The sequence below is a fragment of the Saccopteryx bilineata genome, chromosome X (assembly GCF_036850765.1).
Source record: "Saccopteryx bilineata isolate mSacBil1 chromosome X, mSacBil1_pri_phased_curated, whole genome shotgun sequence".
Lineage (NCBI taxonomy): Eukaryota > Metazoa > Chordata > Mammalia > Chiroptera > Emballonuridae > Saccopteryx > Saccopteryx bilineata.
Window position 1 is genome coordinate 146,495,771 of NC_089502.1, and position 21,618 is coordinate 146,517,388.

A 21,618-nucleotide genomic window follows, 5' to 3' on the forward strand; every position below is an offset into this window, starting at 1 on the left:
GATGGATAGGTGAATGGATGGATGGACGAATGAAGAATAAATGGATGATGTGTGGATGGATGGAACAAGGGATTGATGGGCGGGATGAATAGGTGAGTGGATGGAAGGATGGATGAATGGATGATGTATGGATGATGGCTGGCTGGGCGGATAGATGGGCAGATGGATGGATGGGTGGATGGATGGATGGATGATGAATGGATGATGGCTGGCTGGGCAGATAGATGGGCAGATGGATGGATGGATGGATGGATGGAAGGAAGGATGGGTGGGTGGGTGGGTGGATGGATGATGGATGGGTGGGTGGATGATGGATGGATGGATGGAGAGATGGATGGGTGGATGGATGGATGGAAGGAGAGATGAATGGGTGGATGGATGGATGGATGGATGGTTGGATGGATGGACGGACGGACAGATAGGTGGATGAAGGGATGGATGGATGGATTGACGGATGGACAGACGGATGGATGAAGGGATGGATGGATGGATGGATGGATGGATAGGTGAATGGATGGATGGACGAATGAAGAATAAATGGATGATGTGTGGATGGATGGAACAAGGGATTGATGGGCGGGATGAATAGGTGAGTGGATGGAAGGATGGATGAATGGATGATGAATGGATGATGGCTGGCTGGGCGGATAGATGGGCAGATGGATGGATGGGTGGATGGATGGATGGATGATGAATGGATGATGGCTGGCTGGGCAGATAGATGGGCAGATGGATGGATGGATGGATGGAAGGAAGGATGGGTGGGTGGGTGGGTGGATGGATGATGGATGGATGGGTGGGTGGATGATGGATGGATGGATGGAGAGATGGATGGGTGGATGGATGGATGGAAGGAGAGATGAATGGGTGGATGGATGGATGGATGGATGGACGGAGGGATGGATGGATTATTGATGGATGATGGATGGATGGATGGATGATAGACAGATGGTTGGATGGTGACATGAAGCTAATGCTAACCAAAGGGCAGCTTCCCTGGACCCATGCACTTTACCGTTACCAGCAATTTGGGAAAACCTGTTTGCTAAAACAGAAACTTCTTACAGAGCAAAGACAGGCAGCCCAATTCCCCCCGTCTGTGAAACACAGCTGTTCCTGATTGCTCAGAGCGCGTGCAAGCGCACACCACACCGGGAGGCGGGGCACACTGCCCTCATCACATTTTAATTAGGATGCGTCCACGTCCGTCCACAGCCAGCAGAATCACTAGGACACAGAACAGACACCCGTGCTGAATGTATTCCACGAGCCACTGAACCGGTACCCGTGAACATGGGATCTCTCATCGGGAGAAGCTAAACGGGGCTCATCAGGACAGCTTCCCTCTCTAGGATGCCTGACTCGGGCTCCTGTTTTCCGTACCCCAGCACCATAGAGCAGATACCAGCATCCTTTCCCTGGGAGAAACCTACGGCATTATTCTCCTGGTTGGTCAGCACCGTACCCAACCCACCAAAGGCTATGACCCCCTCTGGCTCTTTGCCGTGAACCCTTGTAGCAACATACAGACAGCATGAAGCCAGACTCCAGAGCAGGGGTCCCCAAACTGCGGCCCCCTGAGACCATTTATCCGGCCCGCCACACTTCCGGAAGGGGCACCTCTTTCATTGGTGGTCAGTGAGAGGAGTAAAGTATGGTGTCGCTCACGTACAGTACTACTACCGGTGACATAGGACGTACGCGTCACAGCTCCAGAAGCACGTCCTATCACTTGTTAGGGCTAGCAGTGACAAATATGGATCTGGACATTGACCATCCCATTAGCCAAAAGCAGGACCATAGTTCCCATTGAAATACTGGTCAGTTTGTTGATTTAAATTTACTTGTTATTTATTTTAAATATTGTATTTGTTCCCGTTTTGTTTTTTTACTTTAAAATAAGATATGTGCAGTGTGCATGGGGATTTGTTCATAATTTTTTTTTTATAGTCTGGCCCTCCAACGGTCTGAGGGACAGTAAACTGGCCCCCTGTGTAAAAAGTTTGGGGACCCCTGCTCCAGAGCGTTCAGCACCCGGACATAAGGAGAAAGCATCCCTTCATCCCTAACTCACACCTCGCACAAGCTAACACTACAAGGAACGCTGTATGGCCAGCGTTCGCTTGGACTGTTTTTAGAACATGTCACAGTGCTTATCAGATAGAGAGAAGTCAGTAAACATGGGATGGATGGATGGATGGATGGATGGATGATTGGATGGATGGATGGATGGATGGATGGATGGATGGATGGATTGATGGGTGGATGGATAGATGAATGGATGGATGGACGAATGAAGAATGAATGGATACATGGATGAGGGATGGATGGATGGAAGGAGAGATGGATGGGTGGATGGGTGCATGGACAAGCAGATGAATAGGTGAATGGATGGAAGGGTGGATGGATGCATGATGAATGGATGATGGATGGATGGATGGATGGTGGGTGGGTGGGTGGATGGATAAATGGGCAGATGGATGTAATACACCGTTAGCCAAGGTAAACAGCGTCGGGGAATGAGCAGGTAGCCAAACGTACCCACTGAATTTAAACATCGCCCTCGGACCTTCTCCCAAACACGAGTCTAATTTATAGCACGGGCACAATGAATAAACCGTTCAGATGTTTAAAAACAAAACAACAAAACCATTTCCTTCTGTTCCATGCAGCGCGTTCTGTGTTTCATCGTCCCCGTGGTGTCCAGAGAATTGTAACGTTGTGAGACGTTCCAATGTCCGGCGTGAATTCACAAAATGAAGACACTTCTAAAGACGGGGCTTCCCGACCCCCGGGATAAAGCTCCCAGTCTCATAAAACGGAGAGTCCCCCCGCCCCCAAGAAAGAGCTGAGTTGAAGCGGGTTCCGGAGCACGGGGAACTCGATACATTATTGGGAACTGAGGTAGTGAGATTTGCCTCCAAGTAAACTCTCTTCTGTAACCGTGAGCGAGTTTTCAGCACACTACCGAGTCGACGAACCTGCAGGTTCTCCTGAAACCGGTAACTTAACTCCGTTCAGAAGAGGTCACACGTCCCAACGCCGGCTAGAATCTCTCTTTCAAATATCCCTGGACACGAGTGTGACGTCAGGGGCAGCCTGAGGTTTCCTGCGGTCGGGTTACGCGGAACGGAAACGGACGCGCATTCGCAAAGTCCCAACGACGAGACTCCACGCTCAAGGTGTCCGCGTGCTTCCCGAAGAGAAGGTGTGTTCATATTTGAGGGTCCTCAAGGTACTTGAATATATCTTAAGACTGTAATTTGCTTAAGGACAGAATAAGTTCGGCGGTGACGTTAAACCCGACGTAGGGCAGGCACTGAAGCGCCCGTCTAAGGCAGCGTGGCAAAGCTCCATGGCCTGGCCGTTGTTGACGCTCTCCCAGAAGTCTCTTCCTCACCCCTTTGCCGAGAAAGGTGAGGAGACCTGTCCTGCCAAGGCAGCCGGGAAGATGGGGCAGGGAAGCTTGGATCGGCAGGGGGCTTCGACCTGGGCTTCTTGGGGGTCTGCGTTATTTGCGTGAGAGGCACTCAAGTCGGTCGACCATTAAATAACCTTAAATAGAGGCACGTGGTTGGGGACAGATTTTTCCCTCCGGAAAGGTTCAGAGGGGACGTCTACTACGGCGGAACACCGCGGAGCCACGCTCCGTGCTCCACTCCCACCTGGTTCACTACTGCAGAAAGCGGTCCAGCTTCTCCTGAATGCGGGCGAAGGCGTCCTTCCCCATGTAGTCGATGTGGCCCTCCTCCCACTTCCGCCTCTCCTCCTCCGGGCTGGGCTCCCTGACCTTCTCTCCGATGGAGATCCTGGACACGGAGACAGCCAGGTCCACCTGGGAAAGACAAAGAAACAGGTGACCACCGCTCCCTGGTCAGCCGCTCAGTGCTGCCTGCGGATCTCAACTCTCGGCCACCTTTCTTCCCGACACACTGTGAGCTTTCATTTGTCAAGAACAGAGCCTGACCGGTGGTGGCGCAGTGGATAAAGCGTCGACCTGGAAATGCTGAGGTTGCCGGTTCAAAACCCTGGGCTTGCCCGGTCAAGGCACATATGGGAGTTGATGCTTCCAGCTCCTCCCCCCTTCTCCCTCTCTGTCTCTCTCTCTCTCCCTCTCTTTCCTCTCTAAAAATGAATAAAAAAAAAATTAAAAAAAAAAAGAACATACCGTGAAAGAGGAGATAAATTTTACTTCAGTTCAGAACGACTGTTCTTGTAAGATGTCTTTTGCCTAAATATCTTTGAAGCGTTATAAAATATAAGTGCATGTGTGTTCACGTTTTCTTTTTCTTTCGTGACAGAGAGAGAGAGAGAGAGAGAGAGAGGAAGGGAGAGAGATGAGAAGCATCAATTCTTCATTGCGACTACTTAGTTGTTCATTGATTGATTTCTCATATGTGCCTTGACTGGGGGGCTACAGCAGATTGAACGATCCTTTGCTCAAGCCATTGACCTTTGGGATTAAGCCAGTGACCACAGGGTCATGACTATGATTCCACGCTCAAGCCGGCAACCCCATGACCCAGCCGGTGACTTCGTGGTTTTGAAGCTGAGTCCTCAGGTCTCCACATGCTGTGTGTCATGGGAAGGATGTTGAGAGCCCCATGGTTACATGATAGTTTCTGTGTCTCTCATAGTTCCGCACTTCCGGAAGGGGCACCTCTTTCATTGGTGGTCAGTGAGAGGAGCATAGTTCCCATTGAAATACTGGTCAGTTTGTTGATTTAAATTTACTTGTTATTTTAAATATTGTATTTGTTCCCGTTTTGGTTTTTTACTTTAAAATAAGATATGTGCAGTCTGCATAAGGATTTGTTCATAGTTTGTTTTTTTTTATAGTCCGGCCCTCCAATGGTCTGAGGGACAGTGAACTGGCCCCCTGTGTAAAAAGTTTGGGGACCCGTGATATAGAAGGTCTGCTCTCTGCTTTTACTAACACACGATGGATTCAAACACACCCATCCTGTCACTCAAGGAAGTTTCAAAACTGAAAATTCCTTTTCCAAGATGGCTCTGCACTCAACTGCTCCGGGGGCCCTTAGATGTGCGGTCAGGGAGTTCCTAGGCATTGAAATGTTACACTGAGCCCGTTGGCTCAGTGGATAGAGCCTGGCATGTGGACATCCTGGGTTTGATCCCCGGTCAGTACAAGATTCTTCTGCAAGGCCCTGGCCGGTTGGCTCAGTGGTAGAGCGTCGGCCTGGAGTGCGGGGGACCCGGGTTCAATTCCTGGCCAGTGCACATAGGAGAAGGGCCCATTTGCTTCTCCACCCCCACCTCCTCCTTCCTCTCTGTCTCTCTCTTCCCCTCCCGCAGCCAAGGCTCCATTGGAGCAAAGATGGCCCGGGCGCTGGGGATGGCTCCTTGGCCTCTGCCCCAGGCGCTAGAGTGGCTCTGGTCATGGCAGAGCGACGCCCCAGAGGGGCAGAGCATCGCCCCCTGGTGGGCAGAGCGTCGCCCCTGGTGGGCGTGCCAAGGGATCCCGGCCGGGCGCATGCGGGAGTCTGTCTGACTGTCTCTCCCCGTTTCCAGCTTCAGAAAAATACAAAAAAAAAAAAAAGATTCTTCTGCAAGAGACCCACCCTCCGCCCCCCAGATTCTCTGACGAGTCGTTTTTCACAGCGGTTAGCCGGGCAACGGTTTCTCTGCTCGCCCTACAGGAAGCCGCAGAGCGCCTCAACGTGTCCACTAAACTTTGCAAGACGGGTCTGAGAGAGAGCTTGAAGGGCGTGGCAGTGAAGGACAGGAGCGAAGAGGGTACCGGTCAACCAGGGGAACGCCAGAGGGGGAGAGCACGAATGGACCCAGAGGGGGAAGCAGAAAGAGAGTTCAACAAAGCCTGGCGGAATTCGAGGTAACAGCAGGTGTCTGTGAGCAGTGAGCACGACAGGGAAATGATGGGGTTACCACCTGCAGTGCATCCCGAGGGCTGGGGTCCCCGGGGACGTCCACAGGGGGGTCCTGGCTCCGTTCCACGGGTCCACCCAGTGGGTCACCTCCTGTCTGGTCCACCGCCTCCTACAAACACAACCATGAGTTGTTGTTAGTCCAGCGTGGGCTCCCGAGGGCTGTAGCCTTCACGGCCACCACACAAGACTCTTTCTTCCCGGTGACGATAAGATAAGACGGAGGGGTCGTGCTCCGGGCCCTTTCCCTGCAAAGACCACCACCCCGGCTGCGATCCCAGCGTTTCCAGAACTGCCCAGCGTTCCCGACAGAAGATGAGATGCTTCCGGTTTGCACGCCACGGGTCAACGGTGTCTCGTCAGAGACGGGCTCACTCGGCTTGTAGGGGACGTTTTACCAAGATGGGCTGGCGGGGACGGTAAGAAAGCCCATCTGCGTTCACGCTTACATGGGCTCAGGATTATGGGGCATCTTACTAAGGACAGTCCGTCCGGGTTCAGACACATCGTGACCAAAGCCCGGGTTCGGGGACGTAGATTTAGGAAAAAAACAAAACGAGAATTTATGTTCCTTCAGTACTGATGTTAACAAGGGCTGGATGGTCAGACTGACTTCTTATTATTATTACTAATATTATTTTGTGTGACAGAGACAGAGAGAGAGTCAGAGAGAGGGACAGACAGGGACAGACAGACAGGAACAGAGAGAGATGAGAAGCATCAATTCTTTGTTGCGACACCTTAGTTTTTCATTGATTGCTTTCTCATATGTGCCTTGACCGGGGGCTACAGCAGACTGAGTGACCCCTTGCTCAAGCCAGCGACCTTGGGTCCAAGCTGGTGAGCTTTGCTCAAACCAGATGAGTCCGTGCTCAAGCTGGCAACCTCGGGGTCTCGAACCTGGGTCCTCCGCATCCCAGTCCAACGCTCTATACATTGCACCACCGCCTGGTCAGGCTGTTATTTTTTTAATTAAGGGAGTCGTATGTGCCATAATGATGTGGTCTGTTGTCTTTTGTAATTTTGCCCAAAGCGAGACCAAAAGAGAGTGACCAAATGACCAACAGGAAACCGTCACAGTGGAGGATGTCATCATCCGAACGGACAGCCAGGTACAAACAGACCAATCCCACCCCCATCTTCCCCGGGACATCAGGAAAGGCCGTGGGACGCGTCCAAAAGATGCCACGGCACGTTCTTGGGCGGTCAGTGGGCACATGACCTGCTGAGGTGATCATGACCAGTGCGAGAGACGGCCGGGCACTAAGAGTGTAGAAGGAGCTATACCGAGGCCGTCACGGTCCCTGTGACGTCTGTGGACGGGGCGTAAGGTGGTGAAACCGGGTCCCACGGCATCCCAGCAGACGTCTCGGTTCCGGGCCAACCGATCAGCTGTTATAAAAATAACAACAACAACATCAAAGGCAGGTTAGCGCCCACCTTCATGCGAATGAACCAGCTTCACAGGAGACACCCCACCTATGCCTTCCGCCCCCGCGGGGAGCATCTGGGCGGATGATGAAGACCTTTAACGCAGAGGCTGCATCTGGGACCCACGCCGGACGCCACGGGCTGATCGCCTCGGCGCCTACGTGGGAGCATGACGAGCGGATTCTCACCACCCGCGGCCCCGAGGAGACACAGCGTGACTCAACCGCCGGGCGGCCACTTCCGACCGCAATTCCCCACGGGTCTGGTGAGAGGCCAGGTCTCCCCAATGGATCTGGACTGGGTTTCCACAAAGACGTGATACCGACCGTCTGGGGAAGACCTCCCACAGCTACAGTGTGTCCGTAAAGTCACGGTGCACTTCTGACCGGTCACAGGAAAGCAACAGAAGACGATAGAAATGTGAAATCTGCACCAAATAAAAGGAAACTCTCCCAGTTTCATACCTATTCAGTGCAGTTCAATGTGGGCTCACGCACAGATGTTTTAGGGCTCCTTAGGTAGCTATCCCGTATAGCCTCTACAGAGTCGTCACTGACTGATGGATAACCTACCAGAACGGGGTTTCTCCACCAAACTGCCGGTTTCCTTCAACTGCTTATCCCACCGAGTCATGTGATTCCTATGTGGTGGCACTTTGTTATAAACGCACGAATATTCACGTTGCACTTTGGTCAGGGATTCGAATGTAGCTAGCCACAGAACACACTGAACTTCCCTCTGTACCGTCCACATCTCGACTGGCATGGCCGTGGGCTGCTCCGCTGTAGACAAGGTGTGACGTCATCATCTGCGCATGCGCACATGCTGCCACATCATCCTACAGAAACTGGGAGGGTTCTCCTTTTATTTGGTGCAGATTTCACATTTCTATCGTCTTTTGTTGCTTTCCTGTGACCAGTCAGAAGTGCACCGTGACTTTACGGACACTCTGTATTCTTAATGGTCCCCCAAGTGGGACCAAGCCAGATGCATAGGAAACAACAGGTTGGGGACCAGGGCTGGCTTCAGCAGGGGACCCTGATTCTCTCTCTCTCTCTCTCTCTTAAAGAGGCACCATTGGAAAGGGCTGCTCGAGAAGAAGGGAGACCCAGTCGGGCGCATGCGGGAGTCTGTGTGACTGTCTCTCCTCGTTTCCAGCTTCAGAAAAATACAAAAAACAAAAAACAAAAACAAAAAAAAAGATAAATTCTTCTGGAAAAACTAGAGAACCCCCAAAGTCGTGACTGGCGAGATCCAGCGGAAAGAAATCTTCAAAACGGACAGGAGGATAGAGTGATCGTGATATCGCTCTGTTTTCTTTTTAATACGGCAATTTTTCTTTCTAGGTCGTACACTGGAGAGGGCGCACGGAACTACAGACTCTTTCTCTTGGGTCTCAACGACCTTAGCAAAACCCGAAAAGAACAGGAACACGTCAAGAAAGGCGATAACGTCACCCCCAAACGTGGAAGAGGAGGATACAACAGCCCTTTTGTATTTTTTTTTTGAAGCTGGAAACGGGGTGAGACAGTCAGACAGACTCCCACATGCGCCTGACCGGGATCCACTCGGCACGCCCACCAGGGGCGACGCTCTGCCCACCAGGGGACGATGCTCTGCCCCTCCAGGGCGTCGCTCTGCCGTGACCAGAGCCACTCTAGCGCCTGGGGCAGAGGCCAAGGAGCCATCCCCAGCGCCCGGGCCATCTTTGCTCCAATGGAGCCTTGGCTGCGGGAGGGGAAGAGAGAGACAGAGAGGAAGGAGGGGGGGAGGGGTGGAGAAGCAGATGGGCGCTTCTCCTGTGTGCCCTGGCTGGGAATCGAACCTGGGTCCCCCGCACGCCAGGCCGACGCTCTACCGCTGAGCCAACCGGCCAGGGCCACGACAGCCCTTTTGAATGAGGGTGTAGTCCCTGGTTCGTTAATGATGCATGCAAGCTTGTTGTCATTCCTTATAATCTTCACAACCACCCTGTGAGGGGGGGAAGAGATTCATCGCTGCTGTGCCTGCTGAGAGGTTTTACGCCTTGACAGAGATTTGAACTCACAGCTTTCCGTCTGCCGCAGCCTGCATCCTCAGTGCATCTGAGGCACCGTCTACCAAGCACTCAAACAACTTCGGAGGTGCTGGTGGTGGGTCGGGAGCGGACGCTGAGTACATTGGCCTACTTTCATAAAAATGCAACTTACATAAAAACCATCGCGGGGGGGCTGACAGCGGCTCATTTCTAGATTTGCAGCCGGAAAACACACGAGGCAGAGAGAGAGGCTGGAGAGGGAGCCCGTGGGCTCTGAGACGCGACGTGTTTAATCATCACGGGTGGAGCGCAGACGCGGCAGCCAGGGGCTTAGGAAACAGGAAGCGCTCCGTGAAGGTGCGGCTGACGAGGGTGACGGAAACTGTCGTGTCTGTCACCTCGACTGGCCTCAACAAACAACGTGCCCATCGAGTCCGTGCGGGAGGTCACGAGACTCTTATCACTGCCGGCAAAGGAAGGGTTTAACTCAGAATTGGTCACTGGATAAAAATATAAATAAATAAATAAAACAAAGGGCCTTTGCCGGCTGGCTCAGCGGGAGACCATCGGCCAGCCGGCATATGGAAGGCCCGAGTTTGATTCCCGGCCAGGGCACACAGGAGAAGCGCTCATCTGCTTCTCCACCCTTCCTCCTCTCCTTTCTCTTTATCTCTCTCTTTCCCTCCTGCAGCCAAGGCTCCATGGGAGCAAAGTTGGCCTCGGGTGCTGAGGATGACTCATCTGCCTCAGGTGCTAAGAAGAGCTTGGTTGCTGAGCAATGCCCCAGATGGGCAGAGCACAGAGCATCGCCCCCTGGTGGGCACGCCGGGTGGATCCTGGTCGGGCACATGCGGGAGTCTGTCTCTGCCTCCCCGCTTCTCACTTCAAAAAAATACAAACAAAAAAATAACAATGAAATAACAATACGCGTTCTGAGCTTTGAACACAGGTTCTAATATTACAAACGTCATCTAAGGAGGACAAGAAGTTCAGTCCGAACATGAGCCTGCACGAGACCAGCTGGCTTACATTTCTGTTTCTGTTGTTTTTTTTGTTTTTTTTTAAATAAACATTAAGCCGGGTAATACAAACAGAACAATGGGTAGTAAATACACCGCTTGTCCATACAAGCACAGAGAGTTCCGAGACAAGAACTTAAGCATCGCCCGGCGCAATGTTCAGACGTTTGGGATCGTTCTTGGCAGCACCACGGGCTTTTGCAAACTCAAGTTTATTTTTATCTTCAGAGAATAAAGGTTCCATTGATCCCTCCCCTCCCCTCCCCTCCCCTCCCCCGACTCAGCCGCTGCTCCAAGTTAGGGTCACCTTGGAAAATAATTTTTAAAAAGCTCAGGAACTGGATACAATTCAGAGGACTCTTGGAGCGAAAGAGAGAGAGAAAGAGAGACACTTTGGGGCCAAACCCCCCCCCAAACAAAACAAAACAAAACAAAAACCCCTCATGCTGGAAACAGCAACGCCAAGCTGGAAACATCACCAAACCCGATCGATCGGGGCCAGAAAATAAAATAAGGCACAGAGACTCGGACGCACAGCCCGAGGAGAGGGATACGTTTAACCAATTCCAAAGGGCACCACAGGCTAGAATCTGGGGCCAGTTATTACGGCCGGACGTGCAGGAAACAAAATCCAAACGGACTCTTTCCATCGTCGGAGAGTGACGGAGGCTCTGTCCAAAACGCCTAAGGAGGCTGGACCACATTCATGCACAGAAAAAAAAAAAAATATGCCTTGGTCATCAATATACCCGGCGTCTGATTTCACCTGGAGGTCATGGGAACATGACCGGGCGTTTCCCCACCAGGACAGGAGCGAGGAGCCCAGGAATGGTGACGAGATGTTCCAGAGCAACCTTCTAGGCACCCAGCAACACGCTGTCATTTGGGGACTCCCCGCCCAGCCAGGGCCACAAATAGCCCGCCCCTCACAGACACAGGAAGCCCCATATTCCACACCAACTCCACCTCTGATGGGCAAACCACCTCTCCGAGAACCTCCTTCCAGAAACAAGCAAAGAAATAATAATGATGATGATAATAATAACAGTAATAATTATAATATAATAATAATAATAAATGCCGTCTGCACAATGCTCACGTGATTCAGACTTTCAAATGTTCTCTGCCCCATGCTGGGGTTTCCTCTCTGGCCAGAGAAAGTGCAAGAGCACTTTTTAAAAGAATTTTCTGAGATTGGAATCTGCCTGACCAGGCGGTGGCGCAGTGGATAGAGCGTCTGACTAGGATGCGGAAGGACGCAGGTTCGAGACCCCGGGGTTGCCAGCTTGAGCGTGCGCTCATCTGGCTTGAGCAAAAAGCTCACCAGCTTGGACCCAAGGTCACTGGCTCTAGTGGAGGGCTTACTCAGTCTGCTGAAGGCCCGCGGTCAAGGCACATATGAGAAAGCAATCAATGAACAACTACGATGTTGCAATGAAAAACTGATGATTGATGCTTCTCATCTCTCTCCGTTCCTGTCTGTCTGTCTATATCTATTCCTCTATCTGACTCTCTCTCTGTCCCTGTAAAAAAATTAAAAATTAAAAAATTAAAAAAAATAAAAAGATTGGAATCTCCAGGTAAGTATTGTAAAAAAAGAAAAAATAAGAATAATCAAAGTAAGGGAAATGATAGATCCATAGAGACTGGACTAGAAAATATATATATATATATGTATGTGTATATAACTACATAATCAATCCAAAGGAAGATGAGAAAAGAGAGCAAGTTCCTTAAAACGGGTGACAAGAGTCAATCAAGAGATAGATGTTAAGCGTGACCACACCGGTCATTATATAAAAGGTTCACAAACGAGCCACGTGAGAAGGCAAAGAAACCCCCCCCCCCAGTTCTAAGCTTCCTATCAAGTAGCACCTTAACCCTAAGAACACAGAGAGGTCGGTAGAAAAAATAAATAGAGAGAAGAAGATACACTGTATAAATATTCACCCAAGCAAAGCTTTTAAGGCAATCACAGCCTCGGGTAGAAACGCTTTCGTGACAATGAGCTCAACCGGCAAAGACAGAGAGAGCACCCTTCAACCTGTCCGGCCAACCCCTTTATTGAGGTATGTAATTAAACGGAACGTCCCCAAACCGTGACGTTTAGTTAGGCTCCCGTGACGTGGGCGCACAGCCCTGTGAAGCCACCGCCCTTGAAGAGAAACTCTCTCTGTCACGGTGGGTGATGTTACATTGCCTATAATTTCATATAACCAGAACGCCCTCTGCCTCATGTTCCGGACCCATCTGGGTCTCCCCAAACGAACCCACAAAGAGATACGTCATGTCCTCCTTGGGCTAATCCTGCCCTCCAGGGATACGCCGTATGAATACTTGGGGAGATATTTATTCATTTTATGCTATGTTCCTAAGGGTGGCCACGGGTACACATGGATCCAGCAACCCCCAAAATACGGATAAAGCCTCCAACACACAGGGCGGATAAAGGCAGATAAGGTTGCCCGGGGTGGCGTCCTCGGTCAGGCGCCGTCCCACCAGGATGTGGGGATTGCACAAACGTGGCAAAAGCATTTCTCTACCCAAGGCTGTGATTGCCTGAAAGCTTGGCTTGGGTGAATATTTATACAGTGTATCTTCTTCTCTCTATTTTATTTTTTCTACCGACCTCTCTGTGTTCTTAGGGTTAAGGTGCTACTTGATAGGACGCTTGCTTAGAACTAGGGGGTTTTCTTTGCCTTTTCACGTGGCTCGTTTGTGAACCTTTTATATAATGACTGGTGTGGTCACGCTTAACATCTCTCTCTTGGTTGACTCTTTCTTGTCACCCCTTTTAAGGAACTTGCCCTCTTTTCTCATTTTCCTTTAGATTAATTGTGTAGATATATATATATATATATAATTTTTTTTTCTAGTCCAGTCCGGACTGGGGACTATATACTAGAGGATTTCGTCTATAAGGAGCTCAGAAACAGAGAACTGAGTGACACCTGTCAAATCCACCACCGTAGCGTTTCCTGGTGACAGGCATGGGCACTGAGATCGCTTCTGGGGTGGCTTTCTGCGTCTTCACTGTGGCTGTTTAATTTTTCCACCCCCCACCCCCCGCTGCATTCTGAAGCTCCATGAAGATGTCCACACATTACCTGCGCCCTCTTTTTGACGTCTGTGGTTCTCAAAAAACAAAGCAAAACAGTGATTGGGAAAAAAATACAGTGAGGAATAAATAAAATAAGACAGGTGAATCACAGTAAAAAAAAAAGAAAGAAAAAGAAACAAGAAACAACAAAACAAACAAAAAAGCTATTAACTTTCTAACAACAAAAGAACTGTGAACACTCCCCCTCCCTCACGGGGTTAAAAAAACAACAACAGTTGAGGGTAAAAAAAAAAAAAACCAAAAAAACACCAGAGACAATAATTCAACCAACGGCCAGTAGGTGGCACTGAGGTCCCACAATTAATTTCCACAACGTCCTCAGGTTGCGAGAATGAAAAATGGATCACAGACGCTTGAATCCATGTGAACACAATACATTCAAATTCTAATTAAAAAGAAAGAAAGAAAAAATAAACAGATCACAGACACCGTTCCAGTGTCACGACTTCCTCCCTTCCAGAGAGCCACGCTCACCATAAACCAGGGGTCGGGAACCTATGGCTCACTAGCTAGATGTGGCTCTTTCGACGGCTGCATCTGGCTTGCGGACAAATCTTTAATAATAATAATAATAAAATAACGTTAAAAATATAAGACATTCTCATGGATTACAATCCATTCATTTCCTACCGCTCATGTTCATGGTTGCGGGTGGCTGGAGCCAATCACAGCTGTCCTCCGGGACAACACCACATTTTTATTGGATAATGCGTCACGTCCACGGGTCGTTGTATGGCTCTCACGGAATGACATTTTCAAATATGTGGCGTTCATGGCTCTCTCAGCCAAAAAAGGTTCCCGACCCCTGCCATACACCATCCAAACAACAGACATTTTTAATTTGGAAAGTCCAGCGTCCCAAACGCATTGGTCACAGGTTGGAGGTGTGCGCTCTCTCTTCTCTCTCTCTCTCTCTCTCTCTCTCTCTCTCGAGTTGGGGGTGCAGAGGGCATGGGGTGCGGGAACAGAATGGTGGGCGAACCCGGCGGGACAAAAACACTTTTTCTTCTCGTCGTGGCTGCACGTGTCCTTGTCCAGGTTTTAAGTATCTGTCATGCGGGCTGTGGATGCTTGGTGTCTGTTTTGACGCCGCTCCACGGCGGCTTGGAGGTCTCCTCCTGCCTTCCCCTGCGGCCGGGGTCTATTTCCTTCCCAATGAACTACTTTGTATTTTGGAAGTAAAGCCCTCCAAGTCCTCTGCCCCCCACTCCCCGCCCTCCCCCTGACCCATGCATTCTGGTGAAGTCCCAGATATACACTTGGGCAGAGAGCCGGAAGCTCAGCTGGGTGTGGGAGGCCTCAGTGTCCCCTTCTCGCTGACAGACACACAGACACATTCCTCCCCCCCACCCCTCCGTTGTCCTGCTGTGATGCAACATTGTAGCAGACACATGGAAGCAGTCTGCTTCCTCTCCTGCAAGGACACACAGACACATCCCCCCCAGTTCTGCTGTGATGCAACATTGTAGCAGACACATGGAAGCAGTCTGCTTCCTCTCCTGCAAGGACACACAGACACATCCCCCCCAGTTTTGCTGTGATGCAACATTGTAGCAGACACATGGAAGCAGTCTGCTTCCTCTCCTGCAAGGACACACAGACACATCCCCCCCAGTTTTGCTGTGATGCAACATTGTAGCAGACACATGGAAGCAATCTGCTTTCTCTCCTGCAAGGACACACAGACACATCCCCCCCAGTTCTGCTGTGATGCAACATTGCAGCAGACACGACAAGCACTCTGCTTCCTCTCCTGCAAGGACACACAGACACATCCCCCCCCAGTTCTGCTGTGATGCAACATTGTAGCAGACACATCCAAGCAGTCTGCTTCCTCTCCTGCAAGGACACACAGACACATCCCCCCCAGTTCTGCTGTGATGCAACATTGTAGCAGACACATGGAAGCAGTCTGGTTCCTCTCCTGCAAGGACACACAGACACATCCCCCCCCAGTTCTGCTATGATGCAACATTGTAGCAGACACATGGAAGCAGTCTGCTTCTCCTGCAAGGACACACAGACACATCCCCCCAGCTGTCCTGCTGTGATGCAACATTGTAGCGGACACGTCCAAGCAGTCGCGCACTGGATGACTCACGCCCGTAAGAAGGGGTCCTCCCTGGGACACCCCGGTACTCACGGACGGGTCACCTGTGTCCCGAAAGAATTTTCTGAGTGACGTGCATGGAACTGAATAGCCCGCTCAACGTTCTGTGTGTTCTAGTCCGTCTGGACTCAACACCTCTGGGATTTTTTTTTTCTTTACGAGGCTCTTACTAATTCTGCACGTGTGTTCACAAATCGTGAACACGCACGAGACGTTCCCGACAGAATGGACGTGAGGCGCGCCCGGGGCCGGGTCCCCACGTTGCGCAGAGCTCCGGGTCCCTCAGAGGGAAAAGCGAATGTCTTCACACGCCCGTCGTCTCTGTGTGACCCTCGGGGTCTTTTCCGGACGTGTCTTCATCCGCGTGCCATTGCGACCCAACAGGGGACACGTGCGGGAGGCGGCCAGGACGTGATCCATTCCCTCTGACAGCTGCAGCGACCTTTCGCTCCAACGTAAACACCGGCTGGCCGTGATCCCACCTCTCCCCCCCGAAAGCGGAGACGTTCCCTGTGCGTCCCCGGTCCCCGAAATCCACCCCCAGCTAGGGGCGCGTCACGACCCTCGCGAGAGGCTGACGGGATCTGCGTGGGAGGCTGTGCACCGGGGTGCATCTCACGCAGCCTCTCAGAAACGGGGGGGTTGAAGAAACAGTGCCTCATGGAGAAGTTCTGTCGGGGTTTTTTTTTTTCTTTTTATTTCTGCCAATGAAGCTGCATCTCCGCTTCCCGAGGGACACAATCCCGCAGCGTGAGCAGACGCGACTGACCAGCGAACCTTCACGTACGCCCAGTGCCCGGCGGGCGAGACCGCGCAGGAACCTGCAACTTCTGGGGCTCCTCCCCCCCCCCTGCCCCCCGGCCAATGACATCAGACCGGACATCTGTCCAACGGCCGTGGAGGGGTTTCCTGTCACGAGTGACCTCCACCTGGACGCCCTGACCCATCGCGGTAGAGCAGGGGTCCCCAAACTACGGCCCCCTGAGGCCATTTATCCAGCCCCCGCCGCACTTCCGGAAGGGGCACCTCTTTCACTGGTGGTCAGTGAGAGGAGCACATTGACCATCTCATTAGCCAAAAGCAGGCCCATAGTTCCCATTGAAATACTGGTCAGTTTGTTGATTTAAATTGTTCTTTATTTTAAATATTGTATTTGTTCCCGTTTTGTTTTTTTTTTTAAAAAAATAAGATATGTGCCGTGTGCATAGGGATTTGTTCATAGTTTTTTTTTATAGTCCGGCCCTCCAACGGTCTGAGGGACAGTGAACTGGCCCCCTGTGTAAAAAGTTTGGGGACCCCTGCAGTAGAGGAACCGTGACCATGGGCGCAAGTCAGGAGTCCCGCTGGGCTAGCTAACGTCCGGAGGTCAGCGGAGCGCGGTTCCTGCAAGTCCCCTGTTCCCTGCCTTGTCCCGAGTTCCCCAGAGCAACCGCCCCTCACCTTCAAAGTCAAGAACGTGGAGCCTCCTGCTCCTTCTCCGAGCGTCGCACGTCCCTCTGCTTCCTTCCAATCTCCCTCTGCTCCCCAGGGATGGGGTTCCCTGTGACGACGCTGACCCCACCCGGACACTGAACGCACCGGTCTGGAAACCCTTCCACAACCTGTTTCTCCGTGACAGCTGACCGGGCGAGAGGATGCGGACTGCAGCCGAACGTACAACAGAGGGACCGGGGCCGGGTGTGCCCGACGGAGCGGTCACCCCATCCTCCCTCATCCCCAGACTGAACCCCGCCCGCCAAGCCGGTCACCCCGGAAGGTGGCGTTTCCCGGGGGTCGTGGCTGGCTGGCTCTGGGATGCCCGTAACAGGATCTACTGTGGACGCTTCATTGCACGATGATCTCCATGAGTGCAGGACCCCGAATAACAGAGCGGACCCAGACACGAACCCCTCCCCTGCCCACTGCCCCAGGAAGGAGCCTGTCTGCTCTGCCCCACGGGGGCCCCAGCGTCTAATTTCCCACCACCCCTGTGCGGCGTGCGGGTACTTACGTCCTCCGAACGGCTTCTGTCGGGGGACGGTGGGCTCTCTTTCACGACCACGGTCGGCTCCGAAGGGTGCTCAGCAGACCCAGGCTGGCTGGAGCCCGCCGCCGCCAAATTTGCACACGGCCCCAGGGTACGGGGCGCTGAATCTGCACACTGCCCTTTCGCAGGAGGTGCTGAATTTGCACACGGCCCCTCAACGCCACGGAGACAAGCCTGCCCCCCAAAAAAGCAGACACATTCAGTAAGTTCTCCTTCCTTCTTTTCCATCTTTCTGAAGACCTACCCCATCCCCCGTGTGGTCAGCGCACCCCAACCCTGCCGCCTCCATTTATTTATTTATTTATTTATTTCTGTAGTTGGAAACGGGGAGGCAGTCAGACAGACTCCCGCATGCGCCCGACCAGGATCTACCCGGCATGCCCACCAGGGGGCGATGCTCTGCCCATCTGGGGCGTCGCTCTGTTGCAACCAGAGCCAATCTAGCACCTGAGGCAGAGGCCACAGAGCCATCCCCAGCGCCCGGGCCAACTTTGCTCCAATGGAGCCTCGGCTGCGGGAGGGGAAGAGAGAGACAGAGAGGAAGGAGAGGGGGAGGGGTGGAGAAGCAAATGGGCGCTTCTCCTGTGTGCCCTGGCCGGGAATCGAACCCGGGACTTCCGCACGCCATGCCGATGGTCTACCACTGAGCCAACTGGCCAGGGCCCTGTCCGCATTTATTAAATGCCCAAGGAACACCCCACGTCCTTGTGAGGCTGACCCCTGAGACCCACACAGAGCGGAGAAACGTCCTGAGCGGCACCCGTGCGCGCAGCCGGGCGCCCTGCACACAGGAGCGTGAGGTCCCACACCCCGTGGACGCCGCTGACAAGAAGCAACGTCACCTGGGATGCAACCGGTGGTCCCTGAGAAGGAACGCCCAGACACCTGAGCCCAGGGAAGACACCGGAGTCCCCAACGGCTCTCCGATGGCCCTTTCTCCAAACCACCGGCTTCTAACTCTCACGTGTGCGCCCGCCCTGCGCCCCGCAGAAAACACAAATATGAAGAAACTGCTCTCTGCTCCTGTCAGAGGGTCAGAGACACCTCGAGTCCCTCCTGAAAGACCCGCGCTCTGGTCCACAAAACAAAACGCACGGTCGACAGGAAACCAGGAATTCTCCGCGATTTCCCAGGTCACGCATCTGCGGATACTGTGACTCACTTTTACCAGTACACGTGCTGGTTTAAAAGGCCAGTTGGCTCAGTAGTAGAGCGTCGGCCTGGCGTGCAGGAGTCCCAGGTTCGATTCCCGGCCAGGGCACACAAGAGAAGCACCCATCTGCTTCTCCACCCCTCCCCCTCTCCTTCCTCTCTGTCTCTCTCTTCCCCTCCCGCAGCCAAGGCTCCATTGGAGCAAAGATGGCCCGGGTGCTGAGGATGGCTCCATGGCCTCTGCCTCAGGCACTAGAATGGCTCTGGATGCAACAGAGCAGCGCCCCAGATGGGCAGAGCATCACCCCCTGGTGGGCATGCTGGGTGGATCCCGGTCAGGCGCATGCGGGAGTCTTTCTGACTGCCTCCCCGTTTCCAGCTTCGGAAAAATGAAGAAAAAAAAAAAAAGAAAAGTAACGGTTCGCCGACACCTCATTTCAGCTAAAAAAAAAAAAAAGGTCTTCTCTGAAGGTAGATGCACCCATGTTAATTTGACAGCAGACACTTCATGATGTTTTCATTTTGTTTTTTAAAAAAATCAAGGGCTGCCTGACCAGGCGGTGGTGCAGTGGACAGAGCGTCGGACTGGAATGCGGAGGACTCAGGTTCGAAACCCCAAGGTTGCCGGCTTGAGCGCGGGCTCATCTGGTTTGAGCAAAGCTCACCAGCTTGGACCCAAGGTCGCTGGCTTGAGCAAGGGGTCACTCGGTCTGCTGAAGGCCCTCGGTCAAGGCACATATGAGAAAGCAATCAATGAACAACTAAGGTGTCGCAACAAAAAACTAATGATTGATGCTTCTCATCTCTCTCCGATCCTGTCTGTCTGTCCCTGTCTATCTCTCTCTCTGACTCTCTCTCTGTCTCTGAAAAAAAAAAAAAATCAAGGGCCCCAGCCATGTAGCTCAGTGGGTTAGTGAATCGTCCTAATGCACCAAGGTTGTGAGTTTGATCCCCGGTCAGGGCACGTACGAGAATCAACCAGTGAGCGCATAAATATTAAAAAAAAAAAAATTAAATCAAATGAGTGTCAATCAACCATTTTTAACAATCCTTTTCAGAAGGTTCCTGCTGATTGCAATTCTGGTCCAAGATGTTAAAGGGAAGATGTTCCTTCAACAACACGATCATCAGTTATCTTTAGCTCCTTATACAAGAGGCTTTTTCTTTCCCTGATGAAGGAGGCTAATTTAAATTGATTTTTTTTGCATAATTGATGGGTCCGTCCTCGACATTAGAGAAGCATTTCTGCTCATTAGAGTCACTATTTTCAGCCAAAAAAAAAAAAAAAAAGGTCATGTCTCTCTATTATCTTTCGCAAGGAATAATAGTATGGGAGACAGAAGGGGCGTATTTGAAAGAAATGTACTCCATGTTTCGCACAGACAGAGTATCTCCATAGTCAACTCTTGCTTGATTTATTTAAACATTTTTTTTTTGTATTTTTCTTAAGTTGGAAACAGGGAGGCAGTCAGACAGACTCCCACATGAGCCCGACCGGGATCCACCCGGCATGCCCACCAGGGGGCGATGCTCTGCCCATCTGGGGTGTCGCTCTGTTGTGACCAGAGCCATTCTAGCGCCTGAGGCAGAGGCCATAGAGCCATCCTCAGCGCCCGGGCCAACTTTGCTCCAATGGAGCCTTGGCTGTGGGAGGGGAAGAGAGAGACAGAGAGGAAGGAGAGGGGGAGGGGTGGAGAAGCAGATGGGCGCTTCTCCTGTGTGCCCTGGCCGGGAATCGAACCCGGGACTCCCACATGCCAGGCCGATGCTCTACCACTGAGCTAACCGGCCAGGCCAGGGCCTTTAAACATATTTTTTAATTAAATTATAGTTGGCAGATGATATATATTAATTTTAGGTGCACAACAACTTAGCCACCATCCGCGGTATTCTCAGCTCCGGCTTTCTGCGTGGGGGGGGGAGCGCCCACTTACCGCACGCCCGGGAGACGGGGGTCCCTCCTCGTCCAGGACGGTCCCGTAGAGCGGCAGGACGCTGTGCCGGTACACATCCCACCAGAGGTTGAGAAAGGACAGCTGGTGGTGGCGGCCCGGTCCCGGGCCGTCGTCTGAAACGGAGCCGGTGTTGGTGTTGTACTGGTAGTGCCAAGGCTTGGTGGAGCCCGCAAAGTGCACCACCTTCGCGCTGGCGCCGAATCTGAGAAGGAAAGAGAGGGTCTTCTGTGTGGGTGTGTCCCCGACCTGCACGGGGAGCTGAGTGACAGCCGCGAGGCACGCCCCCTCCCGCCCCCCACGTCTCATCGGTCATTGGCCACCATGGAGCGAGCACGACCTCGGACTTGTAACCCTTTGGCTCAAATGTCACTTTAGATGTTTTCTCGTGTCTGTGTCTCCCTTCCGCACGGGGCGCTATCACACCCGGTCGTGCGAGCAAAGTCGCCCTGGACGCTTATAAAAAACGTGAGAGGGAAAAGAAACAGACATCACATTTTAGAACTTTTTTTTTTTAACATTTTCCCTTCGTAGACGCTCGGGAGAGTTGCGGAGAATCCCCAAGGGGTTCCTTGGACAACCCTTCGAGAATCGCTATCATTGTGAGAAGCCTATAGCTTAATTTTCTTTTGTTAAAGGAGAGGAGGGGAGACAGAGAGACAGACTCCCGCATGCGGCCCTGAACCGGGATCAACCTCTCAACCCTCGTCTGGGGCCGATGCTCAAGTCAACCAAGCTATTCTCAGAGCCTGAGGCCCACGCTCAGACCAACCGAGCCACTGGCTGTGGGAGGGAGACAGAGAGAAAGGAGAAGGGGAAGGGTGGATAAACAGATGGGCACTTCTCCCGTGTGCCCTGGCCGGGGATCAAACCCAGGACTTCCA

The 21,618-nt window shown here is 52.2% G+C and overlaps 1 protein-coding gene across 3 annotated transcripts in view; it reads right to left on the bottom strand.

Annotated features, from left to right (window-relative positions):
- Positions 1-380: 380 nt before the first annotated feature.
- GYG2 (glycogenin 2) overlaps positions 381-21,618 on the bottom strand; it is a 38,983-nt gene continuing 17,745 nt past the window's right edge. For 2 of the 3 annotated variants that reach the window (XM_066248831.1, XM_066248834.1), the window contains 5 exons: positions 20,717-20,939; positions 17,595-17,804; positions 7,194-7,298; positions 5,911-6,018; positions 381-3,835 (listed from right to left, as the gene is read on the bottom strand). In XM_066248831.1, coding sequence (XP_066104928.1) covers positions 3,674-3,835; positions 5,911-6,018; positions 7,194-7,298; positions 17,595-17,804; positions 20,717-20,939 — 808 coding nt within the window. In that variant the 3' untranslated portion in view covers positions 381-3,673. The remainder of the gene's footprint in view (positions 3,836-5,910; positions 6,019-7,193; positions 7,299-17,594; positions 17,805-20,716; positions 20,940-21,618) is intronic. The other variant, XM_066248832.1, reaches the window with a different exon arrangement.